The following is a 17267-nucleotide window of genomic DNA, read 5'->3' on the forward strand; positions in this document are numbered from 1 at the left end:
AGCTTATACGCTGCTTTGCAAACTGCTTGATAAGATACTGTGAAAATCTTTCAATATCATCATATACTCTTTTACCACATAATTTTACATGATTTAATGGAAGCCCAATGTAGGAATTCAGTACAATTTAACAAAGAAAACCCCAAAGGTTGGACATTTAGTTTAGCTCTTTAAGTAAATCCAATAAAAACTCCCACTGGTAGATACATGCACAGAGTTTTGATTATATAGATTTGCTTAGTCAAAGAATATCAGGGGTGTTAAACAATTTTGATTCTTACTGCCAAAATACCCAACAAATGAATAGGTCTGTATGTTCACACTAAGGCAGGAGAGAACTTTTTTCCATGGACATTTCAGACCAAGTTCTAGAAGCCTCCTGGGCTCAGCAACCCGATAGAAGGCCAGGTGGCAGACACTGAAAGCCCACATCTTAATCAGCACAAAAGCTGCCTTAAAACTCCACTGTGTCTTGCTTTCCTGTGTTGAAAAGAAGGTTCAAAATCAATTTCCTCTGTGAGATTACCACCCAAATACATAACCAATAATTTTGATCCAAATACTGGAGGGAAAATGTATGGGCTTTGGATTCAGGCTGAAGGAGGTTCACATCTCAGTGACATCAAAGGGTCTCCATCTCTATAACCAGGACTTCTTTGCCCACTTTGCTGTTACTGAGATTAACCCGAACTTAAAGTACTTAGGATAGTGACTGACACGGGGTGACATAATGCAGGTGCTCAAAAATGTCACTCCAGTTTATTGTCATGGCCTTGATCTCAAGCTCAGGGATGACAGAAAAGGGCATTGAGAAGTCTAAGAAACCTCCTGGAAGCATCCCACCCTGGTCCAGGATGTCTCTTTTTGTCTTGTGATAATTAAAACATCTCATTTCCCCCTTGGAGTTTCCTTCAGAGATTGGAGAGACAGAATAAAAGCGCTTGTCCTCTGACTCTCCTGACACCAGCCATGCCAGTGTGAACAACTCCATCTGGGTTCTGGATTCAGCCCAAGGAAGCGTTCCCTCATCTGAGAATTCTTCCTTACCCTCTGGGTCCTCCAGTGCCCTATTCTTCCTGCCATCAGGGCTCTGACATAACAAAAGTAGTCATTCCAAATGGTTTCATCCAGTATTTAGTCTACATCTAGACAGCACTTTCTATTTTACTACTTTTGGAGTAGTTTTAATTATTGTAACTACATTTGGAGTTTAGAATGAAGTAACAAGTGCTTGAAATTATTACATTTCTTAATCTCGGGAAAATGGACTGTTCAGCATGAAAGAAAGAGAGAGAGAGAGAGGGAGGGAGGGAGGGAGGGAGGAAGGAAGGAAGGAAGGAAGGAAGAAAATCAGATCCATCATCCATGATCTAGTTCAAGTCCCTGCAATCCAACTTCAAGGTGATGACTAATAATTGTGATTCGATATATTGAGAGGGGACCTCCAGATACAGAAAGACACATGAATACATGCAATAATCAACAGATGAAATTGCTGCTATTTGATCACTTTGACCAATGATTTAAGAGATCACAGTTGGCCAACGACAGCCTATAGGCCAAATCCAACTCACTGTCTATATTTTGATGGCTCTTAAGCTAAAAATACTGTTTATATTTTTAATGGTTACATGTTAGATGATTATACGAATGCTTACACCACACTCTCAATTTTGCCTCTTGGCCCACAAAACCTAAAATTCATACTATCTGGCCCTTAAAGAAAAAGTTTGCTGTCCTTTAATTTAAAGGATGATTCTATAATTTGAAGTCTTCTCATGGTTGACTATGACAGCATAGCACCATAGATCTAATAAAATTGATCAAGCCTTTAGAATACCAAGTGGGTAGCATTAAGGAACATTTATCCTATGGAAACATACACTTAATGAGCTGCCCCCTTAAAACAAAACTGGAGGAAAAGTGGATCCCAGGCATTTTGAGGTGTCATCATGTCTTGAAATCATCGATTGCTAGCTTGTCTTCGTAAGTGTTCTAGCTTCTGGTCAACTTCCCTTAAAATGCTTTGCTATGTGGGAGCATCCTAATCAGCTAGTAGCGGAGCCTATTAAGGGTAAGCATAAAACAGCTACTTTCCAGAGATTCCCAACCAAATTTTCTTTCCTTAATCGACAGTTGCTCTCACTATAGTTGGAGCAAAGCTTTTTCCTATTTCCTTCATGAGTTCAAAGCCAGAACGGAAGTAGACATTCTTTCTAAATTGGAACATATCTCTCCTACCAGTACTCTTAGCAGGGATGGGATCTCGAACAATGTTATTTAAGTATAATAGTTGGGAAATCTGTCAATGAGGTAAAACCTGCCTTAACATGCTAATCATAGTTCTTGGCTGATGAAGAGAAATGAACAGCTCTCTAAAAGAAGTCTCTCCTTCCCCAAAAGTTCTCCACCTTTTTAGGGTACTTCACACAAAATAAGATAGATTTTAAATGACACAAAAACAGAAGTACTCTAAATTCATCATCGCCTGCATTTTAAGTTATTTTTTACCATATGAAAACAAAAGAAGATAAAGAAAAAAGGAAAGCACTTCAAAAAGGAAACATTTGTCAAACCGGACGACTTGAATCACTCCTTATTAAGTTAAGTTCGATTTAACATGTGCCGAGTAACCACTCACTGTCCAATGCTTTAAGACGCACAAGAACAGAAGACACAAAATAGGCTGTTGTTTATTAATAAGTTTTACAATCTGAAGAATTTAGATTCAAGTGGTAACTCTTCATCTCCCTTTGATAAAGCTGGAAGTCTCTGTGAAACAACTCATCATTCACCAAGCAGCCTCCAGCCTGCCTCCAAAAAGCCTGTTTTCCCAATGATCACCTCTCTTCTAAGCTTTTCCAAACTTCTCTCCAAGTCATCGCTCTGGGAACACTGGGTTTAACATTTAAACATGCTCGGCTGTAATTGGGAAGAACAAATCTAACTCTATATTGTATCTGTTCCTTTTCCTTTTTTTTCTTTTCTTTTTTTTTTTTTTTAAGGGCTGCACAGGCAGCATATGGGAGTTCTCAGGCGAGGGGTTGAATCAGAGCTGCAGCTGCTGGCTGCAGCCACAGCCACATCCACGTGGGATCCGAGCTGCATTTGTGACCTACAGCACAGCTCACAGCATTGTCAGATCCTTAACCCACTGAGTGAGGCCAGGGATTGAACCCTCACTCTCATGAATAGTAGTGGTTCATTATCACTGAGCCACAGTGGGAACTCCCTGTTCCTTTTACTTTAGCCTTTGTGCTCTGTTGCCCGTGCTTAGTCATGCTGGCCCTGCACTCTCTATAAAAAAATGTTGCCTATAACCTGAAATATACAGGATAGCCTTTTCTCAAGGCTCTGACCTTTAAGAGTCCATTCATAGAGACATAAAAAGTTGCACAATAGAGAATAACATTCCTCTTGTTGGAGTCTGCAAGAACATCAAGACCTGACTTATTGGACAGCCGCAAGAACAAAGCACTCCTACACCAGGAAGTTTGCAAGAACCAACTACATGCCTCCCTCACATTGCTGTATTTTATTTATTTATTTATTTAATGATTTTTATTTTTTCTTTTACAGTTGATTTACAGTGTTCTGCCACATTGGCTTTAAAAGAGCTTTGCTGAAACACTTCCAGGAGTTCAGGGTTTTTTTGTTTTGTTTTGTTTTGTTTTTCATCTCAGGGCTGCACCCATGGCACATGGAGGTTCCCAGGCTAGGGGTCAAATCGGAGCTACAGCTGCCAGCCTATGCCACAGACACAGCAACAGAGGATCCAAGCCGCGTCTGCGACCTACACCACAGCTCACAGCAATGCTGGATCCCCTACCCACTGAGCGAGGCCAGGGATTTAACCTGCAATCTAATGGTTCCTAGTCAGATTCGTTCCACCGCAACGGGAACTCTGGTTCAGGTTTTTTGGGGGGCACAAACCATCACCCGTCTCCTTACATGGCCCTTCAGTTGTGTGGCCTCATGGTGCATCAGGAACATGAACTCGGTGTTCAGCAGTGGTATTACATTTAGAGGAGGATATATCCATAATCCCTAGCATGACATTTGAATCTCTTTGCAATCCTGTACAACTCCCCCCCCTTTCTGATATCTCCCTTTACGACACCCCAAATCCCGTCTCTCTTCAAGTAACCATGGATGTGCCTTGCCCTTCCTCATACTTTGTCACTGCAGAGTCCACTCATCCATCAAGGCTTAGTTCAAACAGCATACTCTCTGTGTGTTTGCTGTTCATGCTTCTGCTTTACTTCCTTACCGGGCAGCTCAGTCTTAGTTTCCTTAATATCTAGCACTCTGCCATGGGTTCGGCAGACACTGGTAGGTGCTCAATGCATAAGGGTCAACATTTGCTCCTGAATTTTGTCAGCTGGATTACCCTGGGGTTCACTGAACTTTAGAAGCCTGCCAAATTCTCTGCTGTGTGGACAGAACATAAAACATAAACCGACTCTGCAGGAGAAAGAAATTTTACCTTCAAGCTGCCTCTTCGGTCTCATTGTCCATCGTGAAAATAACTCATATCAACTAGTATTTGCACAGTATTTGTGGATACATTAATCACAGTGCAAAGTGTTGATGCATCTTAATTAATCTTCCCAATAATGAGACAGGGACTATGATCCTCACTGCACAGATGAAGCAACTGAAGCTTACAGAGCTTAAGTGACTGGCTCAAGTTCTTATAGTTGATTAGAGATGGAGGTAGGCTAGGAATCCACCCACCGCCCTTGCCCCAAGCCTCTCAGACCAGGTTTTAGCTAGGCTGAGGTCATGCTAGGTGATGAGACAAAGCTCCAGCTGTCACGGGTTGATCAGGTAGGGGGGAAATGGTTAGAGTTGCCAATAGAGTTCTGAGGCTCATCTAGAATTCACCCGGAGATGGGAAGTGGAGGTGGCTTCAAGGTAAGGCCTTGCCCTCCTATCTCTAACCCCACTGCCATCAGCGGGACGCTGTCATACTTGTAACTGAATTTCAGGCCCTCAGGCTCAGCATCAGGCCATATGAATGTCCCATTCCACTTTATTTGCTGTCAGAACAGAGCAAGTAGATTTGATTCTCATAGGGTGGTTCGCCATCTGTGTTTCATTTGCAAGGATAATGTGTTATTTTAAAAATAATAAGACAATTTATTTACATCTACTTTTTTCTCTTCTATTTTCTCAGCAGAAAATGACACGAAAAAAAATAGGTGGAAATTATCCCAACAAAAATATTTATGAGTAAATAGCTTGCAGAAAGGATGAGGATGCTACTATCAAATAATTCTGGTCCCACCCACCAAAACAAAGTAAGAGGATATTCCTGACAGCATCACTGAATTGCATGTAATTACTGCCAATGTTTTAAGCATGATGATAATGAGTAAAGTATTAACATTAGATCAGAGCAGCCTCGGAACATTTATTTTCCTGAGAGTAAGATGACTACTTCTAGCTTTCATTCAAGGCATGGGAGAAATATTATCTCTTATTATTATCATGGTTTTTTTTTTCAGGCAGCAGTTTGACTTGATATTGTCATTTTCACAGATTTCTTTAGGACGTTTCTGGAGATGGAGAATGTGACAAGAGTTTAAATGGGTTCATCCTGACCAAACACATAGTTCTCTTTCAACTCGAAGCTCCAAATGCAAGTTCATTGATTAGTTTGCATGTGATACTCCCACCACCATTCTCCAGTTTTCTTCTCTGACGTATTTAAGAACTCCTGCATCTCTCATAGGAAATAAATGCACTTAAATTTAAAAGTCCTTACGTGACACTTTCCACTGAAAGAAGGAAGGAAATCCTCTCAGTTTTCAGGTTTGGCCTAAAAACTGTGGGCATTATAAAGTGTCATTATCAGCTGAAAACAGAAAATAAATTACATTCACAGTCCTAATATCTTTTGTTGTCTGTTCTTATTTATAGGTAGGCTCTCACTTTCCTTAGATTATCTGGAATATAATACATAATAAGATAAAGGCGAATTCCCCAAAAAAAGACAGAAAAGTGCTTAGCTCAAACTCCTTACAAAGACTAATGATACTTTCTCAATGCAAATGTTAAGACTGCATTTTAAAGGCCTCATTTGGAAACTGTTCCCACTTGCCAGGAAAAAAAAAGTAAGCAAGAAAACAAAAACAGGGAGCGCTCAATGGTAGCGAACCCAAATGGTATCCATGAGGATGCAACTTCGATCCCTGGCCTCGCTCAGCAGGTTAAGGATCTGGTGTTGCTGTGGCTGTGGTGTAGGTCACAGAGGTGACTTGGACCTGGCATGTCTGTGGCTGTGGCATAGGCTGGCAGCTGCAGTTTCGATTTGACTCCTACCCTGGGAACTTCCATATGCTGCATGTGTGGCCCTAAAAAAAAAAGAAAGAAAGAAAACAGAAACAAAAAGAAAACAACAACTCCCTTAAACTGACCATTAACTACCCTGAGTAGTTGCAGATTGGGGCTGTGTTCAAAGTTGGCAGATTTCAGCTGATGAACTTCAGTCTAGCAGCCAGGATGGTCAACTAAAGAAACCATTTATCAAATGTTAGGGACCTTTATCTGATTTTACATTGTAGTGCAGCCAGACATAGTTTAAAAACGTAGACGGAGCTGTCAGATGAGAGGCTGAGTACAGTTATAGAGAAGAATAAAGCGGTGCCCCCGATGAACCCAATTTCATTTAGTAGGATATATGGTTCTTATTTCCGCCAAACATTTAAGCAAGAGACCCAGATCCTCATGACCACGCTGTTCACCGAGGTGTTCTGAGAGCCTAGTGCAGTTCCTCCCAAAGGGCCCACATAAGGTGAATAAATTAGATTACTGGATGATTACACAAGGGCAAGAGTAAGCGCTCAACTAAAATAAAATCATTATATTATTTATTTATTTTTTTACTTACTTACTTATTACCCATGCTAGGATGTGGAACTTGCAACAAGTTCTGAGATAATCTATTTGCTATTTACTCATGAATACAAATTTAAGGAATATAAGCCATCCATCCATCCCTTTATCCATCCCACCATTCAACTGTTCATCCATCTATCCCTCCATCCTTGCCTATCCCTTTATCTATCCATCCACCCATCCATCCATCCATCCATACATACATACATGCAACAAATCTTTACTGAGTCTCTATTATTTACCTGGCACTAGGTTTGGCAATGGGAATATAGAGAGGGGACAAAAAATTCAAGATCTTTCTTTAGAAGGTGTACATTGTGGTATGGTTTCCCGAAAAAGTAAACAGAAGAGCTCGTAGTGGAAGATACACCACATTCCCAAGTCATATTTGATGTAATGAGCTTATGATAAGGCAAGGACAATACATGGTCCCTGCATCTGTTCTCATGACCCAGCTGTGAATCCAAGGAATTGCAATAAATCCCAGCCCAGCGTTAGCGAAAGTGAAGAAGTAAGACTCACAGAATAAAGTGAACATGCTCTGCACAATTTGGGGAGACTTCCCATGTCTGTGATATGTGGGGAGAAACAGTAGGTAAAGCTCTCAGCAGTAGTTGATGGGAACTGGAGCCTGAGTCAGCAGTCACAGGAAGCGGGACACATGGTAATGACTGCTCCTCTAATGCTTTGCTGTTTGCAAAAGGGGAGAGGGTGATAGTTGGCAGTGCAGATGTCATTCCAGTGATTACTGATTAGGAAATGGGCTCTGAAAGGTTAACTGATTTGCCCAAGGTCACAGAGCTGGTCAGGTGGGGAACTGGCATTCCCAGGCAGCATCCTGCAGAATGAATTACACACTGAAGGTATTCAATAAATATTTTTAACAACCATAGTCTCAAGGTTGGAAAAGACATTAAAAATATAACCTTTACTGGTTACCTGAACCCCTTCATTTACATCCTGCAAAGGGACGTCTACGTTTGACTGTATTTCACAACGGGGAACTAACTAACCACTCATATTTTGCAACTAAATCAATAATGAAAATGACGATACTTTTGTTTATCTAGAATAGAAAATGTGCTTTACATATTGTGACATATCTGATCCTCACCAACTACCCATTTGAGGTAGGTACTGTTATTCCCATTTTTTAGGTGAATAACCAAGGTGTGGAGAGGTCAAATCATTTATTGTTCTGGGATGAAGTACGTCCCCCCAAAAGACTGGCTGAGTCCTAATCCCTAGTACCTGTGAATGTGACTTTATTTGGAAATAGGGTCTTTGCAGTTGTGATCAAGCAAAATGAAGTCATTAGGGTGGCTCCTAATTCAATATGGCTAGTGTCTTATAGGAAGGCACGGCCACACATAGAGGGGAGACAAGGTGAAGATACACTGTCAGAAGAAAGTGGAGGTGGAGATTGGAATGATGTGACTACAAGCCAAGCGATGCCCCAGACTGCTGGCAACCACCAGAAGCTAGAAAATACAAGGAAGGATTCTCCCCTGGAGCCCTCGGAGAGCACCCCCTGCTGATACACTGATTTCAGACTTTTGACCTTCGGAGCTGTGAGAGGATAAGTTTGTCTAAGCCACCTACCTGGCTTGTGGTACTTCATTCATTAATACACTCACTTTGGTTAAAAAACTAAATAAATGATGGTGTCCGGGGTTCTGACCCCAGATCCCCCTTCTGAGTCAGGTACACTGGTACATGGTCTCCAAAGGCAAAAACAACTCACTGAATCACCTGTGGGGTTTTTTTGGATTTGTTGTTAACTACTGAGGCCTGTTTTCTGCCCCAAAGACTGTGATTTTGTGGATCCAGCTTTGGCTGGAGCACGGATGCTTCTAAAGCTCCTCAGCAAAGTTTGAGAACCACTGTCCTAGTTGATTCCACTCCTCACCTTTTGGGGACCAAGCAGAGCAGATCTACTCCCTCTTTCCAAAGACCAGCCCTTCTTCAACAGGAAGAAAGCCTGCCTATACCCTCTGAGCCCCTCTTTTCCAGGCTACAAATGACTGGGGACCCACTATTTAAAGCAGGCCCTCATTTGACCATGCTGCCCTGGTGATTCCTAAATCATGTGCTTGCAAATGCGCTGGTTTTGGGGTAAGCCAGGGAGTTAACCTTGGCCAGAATGGGAAGCAGGGACTGACACACTGTCAATTCCACAGTCCATATCATTTTCCATATGGTCTGGTGTTCTCCCCAAGGTCACATTCAGTTAAAGAAGAACATCTAAGGAAGAACTCTCTTCTGGTAATACAGAAGAACAAATGTGACTCCATATTAGATCTGTTCTGTTGCCTGTGCTTAGTCATGCTGGCTCTGCGGCTTTTGTAAAAGAACATTGACCGAAATATAAAGGACAGCCTCTTCTCAAGGCTCTGACCTGTAAGACTTCATTCATATATGGATATAAAGTTACAAAACAGAGAATAACATTTGTCTTGTTGGAGCCTTATAGGAACGTTAAGACCTGACCTATCTGGCCTGATGCAAGAACAAAGGATTCCAACACCAACTAACCATGCCCTCACATTGCCTCTAAAAGAGCTTTGCTGAAACCCTTTGAGAGGTTTGAGGTTTTTTCAGCATGAACTATTTCCTTGCATGGCCCTGCAATAAACCTTCCTCTGCTCCAAACTCCAATATTTCAGTTCTTTGGCCTCACTGTGCCTCGGGCACATGAACTTGCATTCAGTAACATTCTCAGCCCACTCACTGGGCAGATGCCACATACTGGGCAAGGTTGGCCTGTAGAATTTAAGCCAGGTAGGCGGCTGATGGTGGCTATGAAGGGCCATGAGGGGGTCAGTTATGGGTCCAGAGGCTGCTGCACCCCAAACACACTGGGAAATGAAAGATCATATTTTCAGACAGCGGCCTTTATGCCCGGAGGTATCACACACCTCGTGCTGCCTGCCTCTCTCTCTTCCCCACATCCTTCCTTCTGCTCAGCTCTCAACAAAGATTTTTTTGAGCACCTCACACAAGTTAAGAACTGAGAATATGTGAAAGAACAAGCCGACACAATCCCTTTCCCCCTCGGAGCGTGGAGAGGAGCAGATCAGTGAGGGCATCTGCCTCCTTTGGCCCCACTTAAGACAGCCCAGGAAGTAGAAAGGGTAGCATTAGAGAGCATTTGACTGGCATTCTTGGAAGTCTTCTGTCACCTCCCCTTTAGGTCCTGCTGGGTCCTCCCTGGGAATGTACTGGACAGAAAATAAAAATGAAAATTTTACATCATATCAACCGAGCTCAGGTAACCCTTGGACTTCTGGACCCTCTACTCCCACAAAGTGGGGGCAAGCTGGGAACAAACCATTTGCAAAATCTCAGGTTTTTCTGGCCCCAGATCTAGAAGGAGTCCTTGACCTATTTGTATACACTCACACCAGTCAAACATGCTATTTGAGATACTGTGAGTGAATACATGGTAATTATGCTTAATGTTGGTTTGAATCACAACAAATTTTATAGGGGTTCCACTGGAATATCTTCTTAAAAATGAATGGTGCATAAGTCTGCTTAAGTCCAGAGTTGACTTTTAAAACCACAACTAATACCACCTCACACCTGTCAGACTGGCCATCATGAATAAGTCCACAAATAACAAATGCTGGAGAGGGTGTAGAGAAAAGGGAACTCTCCTGCACTGTTGTTGGGAATGTAAATTGGTACAACCACTATGGAAATCAGTATGGAGGTACCTTAGAAAACTATACATAGAACTACCATGTGACCCAGCAATCCTGCTCTTGGGCATATATCCAGACAAAATTTTCCTTGAAAAAGACACATGCAGCACTGTATTTTCATTGCAACACTATTTACAATAGCCAAGACATGGAAAAGCCTAAATGTCCATTGACAGATGATCGGATTAAGAAGATGTGGTATATATACACAATGGAATACTACTCAGCCATAAAAAAGAACAAAATAATGCCATTTGTAGCAACATGGATGGAACTAGAGACTCTCATACTGAGTGAAGCAAGTCAGAAAGAGAAAGACAAACACCATATGACATCACATATCTGAAATCTAATATACACGCAAATGAACCTTTCCACAGAAAAGAAAATCATGGACATGGAGAACAGACTTGTGGTTGCCAAGGGAGAGGGGGAGGGAGTGGGATGGACTGGGAGTCTGAGGTTAATAGATGCAAACTATTGCCTTTGGAATGCAGAAGCAATGAGATCCTGCTGTATAGCACTGGGAACTAGGTCTAGGCACTTAAGATGGAACATGACAATGCGAGAAAAAAGAATATATACATGTATGTGTAACTTGGCCACCTTGCTGTACAGTAGAAAACTGACAGAACAATGTAAACCAGGTATAATGGAAAAAATAAAAATCATTATAAAAAAATAAAACCACACCTAAGATAGAATGCCTACTTAGGAGTTTTTCAGAAATGATAACTGACAATTCCATAATCCTTCAGCAGGAACTTGTCACATGCGTGTGAGTTTTAGGAAAGGAAAGGTGAGATGAACACACTGGAACTGGAAAACATTAATAGGAAGTCCGATGTGCAAGTTTTGTCCCTTTAAAGATGAATAACTTAAAAGTCACATTTCGCTCGTTCAGCAAATTTGCCTAAGAGACGCTTAGCACAGCTCTAGTAAACAGACGTGGCTTGCCTAAATTCAGGGATATTTCTTTCCTTCAGATTGGACCAGTGTTGCCTGGGTCAGCACTGAACTCCGGGAACCCTCATAGAAAAGTGATACTCTTCATTCATTTTCATTGATTTTCCAATTTGGGTTAAATTGCATTGTTGTTTTTCTTGTTGTTTGTGTGTGTTTTTGGTGTTCTTTATGTATTGTGGCTAGAAAGACTTAATTCAACTCTCATAATTACATACATACTGAAACTTAACAAATACCCAAATGACAATATCATGAGCTTGAGACACTTCTGTCCCCCAAATAAACCTTAAAAATGGAATAATCTATGTTATCATTTTTGGCTTGTAAAGAGGGACTTAACAAAACATTTCCCACCAGTAAAAAGAAAAGCTGAGATAGAAATATCAAAACTGCATTTCATCTTTCTCTTGTAAGATGAATCTGTAAGTACCTTTGGGAGAATTAAGGATTATGGGAAAACTGGTGTGTGTGTGTGTGTGTGTGTGTGTGTGTGTGTGCACGTGCGCAGGCACGTGCAAACTGCACATGTGTGCTGGGCAGGGAATAAAGAGAGAATTGTAAAGTCATTACTTGCCTCTGAAGAAGATAATACATCAGTCAAGCAGTCATCAAAATAGGGAAGTTTGGAAAGAGAATGAGAGATAAAATGAAGGAAATGGACCTGATATGTTCTTTTTTTCCTGCTTGATATTTTTAATGAGAAATGATTACATTTCCCAAGTGACAATCACAGAATGCAAATTTCATGCTCTCCCTCCCTTCCAATAATTTACCATTTCCGGCTACTGCTCCCCACCCTTCACATGTAAAATCTTAGTGTCATTTCCAACTCATTCTTGACTGTACGCCAACAAACGCATAATTAGGATTTTAAGGAGTGCCCAAGCTGTGTGAGGCAGCAGGCAAACAAACATGCATTTAGTGACAATCTCTGTTCTCAAGAAGTTTACTATCTAGGCCAGCACTGCCCACTGGAACTTTCTGTGATGATGGTAATAGCCTAGCTCCATCCTGGCCAGTATAAAAGCCACTAGCCACCTGGGGCAACAGAGCACTTGAGATGGGGCTGATCTGACTGAGAAACTGAATTTTACATTTTAATTTCAATAATGTAGATTAAAATGTAAATAACCCCATGTAACTAGTGGTTACTATGTCAGGCCAAGACGAAGAGCGGGGGGGATATTCTTTAAAGGACAAATGACAGCATAAAGAGCATGTGACAGATGCCACGTGAGGGCTGCAGGTAGGTGCCGTCAGAGACTGGAGGAGGAACGAGGCTGTCGAAGACTCGGGGCAGGAGGATGTCTTCCTAGAGGGAGCGGGTCCAACCCAGCATCATGGGAGAAGTAGAAAAGCAGAGAGGAGAGCAGAAGGCATTTCTGACGCAGGCATCTTTTTTAATCAAAAGCACCGAGAAGAAAAGCCAAAGGGCCCCATAGGGAAGCCCAGCACTCACTTGGAGCCGAAGGTCAAGGGTAACTGCAAGGGGACAGGTGTGTGGGGATGGAGGTGGAGGATCCCTCAGTGGGCTTCTGTGCTATGTGAAGAGCCTAGAGGCTCACTTATGGGAGATATTCTGCGAGGAGCCACAGGGTGGACCTGGAACTCAGGAGACAGGCCCTGGCTGGGGGTATGTCTTACGTCTTATGCGGACGTAAGCAGGGCAGGAGCACGTGCCCCTTAAGTGGGACAGCAGCCACCAGCTTCGTTGACTATTGCTGATGACTGATCGTCCACAGGTGGAAAGTGGGCCCCCACTTTCCAGCCTTTCTGCTTTTCAGAAAGGCTGGGAATTGGAATTCAAATAAAAAAGAAGCATGAAATCAAAGTATTTTGATACGGCAACTAATGTGAACGTTTACAACACCATGGGCCAAACCAAAGAGCAGGCACGTGGGTGACTGCAGCCGGCGGGGCACCTGTTTGTGACACGTGACCTGGAAGCTGGGCGAGGTTTCACAGAGACGGCCCCATGGGACGAGAGCGGAGATGCACGGAGAGGCTTGGGGGGCACACGGGCCCAGGCCGCAGAGGTTTGAGCAAGAACTCAGTGGACACCACCCAGCTCTGCGACCAGAAGAGCATCAGCCACCTCAGAGAGTCACTTCCCTCCACCCTCAACCCCCAGCAGGAAGGCGAGGAAACAGCAGCCCACAACCCCAGGAGCCTCAAATAACTGAATGACTCTGCTGTACAGCAGAAATTAACGCAACACTGCAAATCAGCTAGACTTGGCTTGGGAATGAATACAGACACCTTCAAAGGATAGGGCTTTGCCAGTGTGTGTTTCTGGGGTCACATAACATCCCATCTCCCGGTACAGATTCTCCCCATCCAGCCATGTGTAAATATCTCACTTCCGTGCCTACGATATAAAATGCCATTGACTGAAGCCCCACAGCTTCCCTAGTGCAAAAGCCGCATTCGATTTTCATGAAAAAGAAGTTGTGTGCTGTCCTGCTTACCTCCCGGTCCAGCAGTGCAGGTGACACGACCGTGACAATGTCTCCTTTCTCAGGATCGATGTAGAACATGTTGGGAGACGGCCTGTCAGGCGTCTGCTGCCGGATGTTATAGCGCAGGAGGGCGTTATCCGTGGCTGGGTCGTCCGCGTCAAAGGCTGTTATCCGCATCACCGTGGTCCCTAAGGGGACAGGACAGAGCGCAGGAGATGGTCACTTGGGGGGCCGTGATGGGCAGAGCCCCTCCCTCCACCTGGGCAATGGCCATGGAGTAATGTGTCAGTCACCTTCTAAATTAAAAAAGCACAGCCCTTCCCTGGACCCATTAGGCTTTAGCTCTCCTTTCCCCCTCCCTCTCGGCTCCATCATGTAAAAAGACCCGAAGGAAAGAAATCTTTGCTGTTCAGCAGATTGACAGCTTAATTTTTCCTTCTGCTGATATGCTGTTTATTTCCACGGGTTTCATTCCATCGTGGATGTGGCCGTGTGACAGCGTTCCTTCATTTCAAAAGCTCTTATTGAATGCCTACCACATGGGGGACCCTGGGTGGGCAATGGGGAAATAGTGGTGCAATGAGGGCACATTCTGGTGTCTGGCAGGTTAGAGGTAACTGGAAATGATAGCGTTATAAAAATAAAAAAGCATCTGCATGTCCGGAGGGAGGGTGGGCGATGAAAATATGGAGGAGAGCAGCATCTACCAGGGGCTCAGGGAAGGTTCCTAGTGCAGATGCCAGAGGGGTGAGTGGGTGGAAGCGGGGGAAGGAGGGGGGACCTTAAAGAGAAAGGTATTCTGGTCAATTCCAGTTAGAGGGAACGGAAGCAAGTGTTACATGAGCATCCTCGGCACGGCCCTGATGATTTTGGCACCATAGGGACAAAGACGATATAGAGATAAGGGTGACGCGGACTATTTGATTATAAAAAGGTCAAGAAGGGTGTCAGATCTCGCTCACACACAGCTGATACGCATGGCAGATGGCACTAGCCACTCCTGAAGACAGGTGAATAGCAACTCTTAAAAAAAAAAATGCATTCACTCTTTCGGCCTATACCCTCAAAATACACTCTCATGTGTCAACAAGAGTTTTCGGCAGGGGTCTTCGTGGAGGAGTCCCTGCTATGGCGGAACATCTGGAAACAGCCTAAATGACCACCAACAGAGGAATTGCTAAAAGGGTGGTATCCCCACACTGTGAGATATTTTGCAGCAGTTAGAAAAGATCAAATGTGTTCTAACATGGAGGGCTTTCCAAGATTGAAAAAGATCAGGTTGGGGAACGTTCTCCTTAGTACAGTATCATTTTTGTGAACCTATTTGCATGCATAAAATTCCACAAATTTTATGCACATATTTTTTTCAGGTACAGTTAATGCCCATAAATGCACAGAGAAAGGTCTATAAGGGTAAACCTCCCACAGGCTCTGGTGGTTAAATCTGGGAAAGGAGAGGGTGCTGGGATTAACGGTGGGTGATGAGGGAAGACATTGGCCCAATTTGTAATGTTCTGAGCATTTGCACAAGGAGAGCGTGTTGTGTCTGCGATAAAAATATAAGGTCAAGGGGTCATAATCGTGAATATCAACAGAAGCATGTGCACAATCATGCACATTTGCCTGCTGATCCTGACAACTGTGAGCCACCATTTTTGACTCAGGGCGACCTGTCCAAACATGATTTTTCACGGCAGTTTCTTCTTCTATGAATATAGGGCCCTGCCTTCTGATTTGGAATCTTCGGGGCCCACAACATGTGAGTTAAGTGGTAAGAGATGGATGCAGCAGACCTATAGATCCCAGCAGGAATATTTATATACAGAAATTATTCAAGCTGAAGGGAAACACAGAATTCACTTAGCTTAGCCACCACCCTGGCATTCCTTTCCCTTTTATAACAGTGCTTCTCAAACCATCAAAGCCAGTTTATTCTTTCCCATAAGAGGAATCAGATGGGCAGCTATAAGGTCTGAATGATCAGGTAACCAAAGGGGATTGGACCATCCTGAGGTTGGATCAATTTGTTAAATGGTCTCGGTCAATTTCACCAATGTGTTAAGTAGTCTCAGTTAATTTCACCACTATGGCCATTAAGCCAGATACATCCAGACACATATTCTACTGTTGTGTCTTTGCCCTCCTGTTTCTTTATGAAACTGTCACAGGGCAGGGCTCATGGGCCAGTTCAAGAATAGAAAATTCTGGGCATGTGAAGTCCCCTTCCTTGCCCTGTGCTTTGGAAGATGTTAGCAAGCCATTTGCTTTCTGCGTAGTCTCCCACTGAGCCACCCCAGAGTCCAGGTTCTTCCTCTACCTGGTGGGCCAGGCAGCCACTCCCGTTCTGTCAGCGTGAGTGTGAAGGGGGCATTCGCTTGCCTTCCTGGTCTAGGGAAACAGGCCTGCTTGAGTGTCTCCATCAGAAATCAGATGCAGCTTCCAGGCCTGCATCTCACCCCAGGCTGTGCGAAGTGAGCTCCGGGTGGGCAAAGGCCTGGAAGGAGGCCTTCAGACCATGGATTCCACACGCATGACGAAACACGCATGACCCGGCACCCTGCACCCTGTGAGTGCCTAATGATCGCTTGACAGATGGACTCTGTGCCCTATTTAATCCGCCTTTAACTGAAGTCAGAGATGAATAAGCAAAAGAAAGTCTAACACCGAAGTCATCACAGCCATGACTGCCATGGCTTCACAGGAAGGAAAAAAAAGACCTCTCAGGTTGATGGGTTTTGTTTCTCAGAGCACATTCATTAATAATGTCATTTTGGGTTATTCTTTTTTACAGATGTGATAACATGGTATGATAAAACCTGGAGTATTCCCAAGGCTACAGAAAAAGTTTTTTTATTTCAGTGAATTGTTAGGGAGCCAGTGAACTTGATCTTTGTCTTCGCCCAGCCTTGAACACAGGCCTGGGTTTACTTCTGAGCCTCAGCTCAGTGAAGAATAAGCATTGCTCAAGTTATCCGAATAGGTTTGCAGCATTGACAATAATGACCTTGGGGTGACATCTAGGTTCAAGTCTAAAGTAACTCTGTGAATTTGCGCAAGTTAATCAGCCCTCTCTGAACCTCAGTTTCCCCATTCACCCCCTCCTAACATGAGGCTATTAGTAACACTTTCTCTTTGGTCACCGTAAGGATTTGAGGGATGGGGTGATACGGTAAATAAAGTGATGCAGTGGCTGGTACATTGGTGTCCCGGGGAGAATGTCTTTTACCATCAG

The 17267-nt window shown here is 43.4% G+C and overlaps 1 protein-coding gene across 2 annotated transcripts in view; it reads right to left on the minus strand.

The window, feature by feature from the left end:
- Window positions 1-17267, minus strand: part of CDH13 (cadherin 13) — a 1025127-nt gene that overhangs the window by 246049 nt on the left and 761811 nt on the right. For both annotated transcript variants that reach the window (XM_047789670.1, XM_047789669.1), the window contains exon 7: window positions 14045-14223. In XM_047789670.1, coding sequence (XP_047645626.1) covers window positions 14045-14223 — 179 coding nt within the window. The remainder of the gene's footprint in view (window positions 1-14044; window positions 14224-17267) is intronic.

This window comes from Phacochoerus africanus, chromosome 8 (assembly GCF_016906955.1).
Source record: "Phacochoerus africanus isolate WHEZ1 chromosome 8, ROS_Pafr_v1, whole genome shotgun sequence".
Taxonomy (NCBI): domain Eukaryota; kingdom Metazoa; phylum Chordata; class Mammalia; order Artiodactyla; family Suidae; genus Phacochoerus; species Phacochoerus africanus.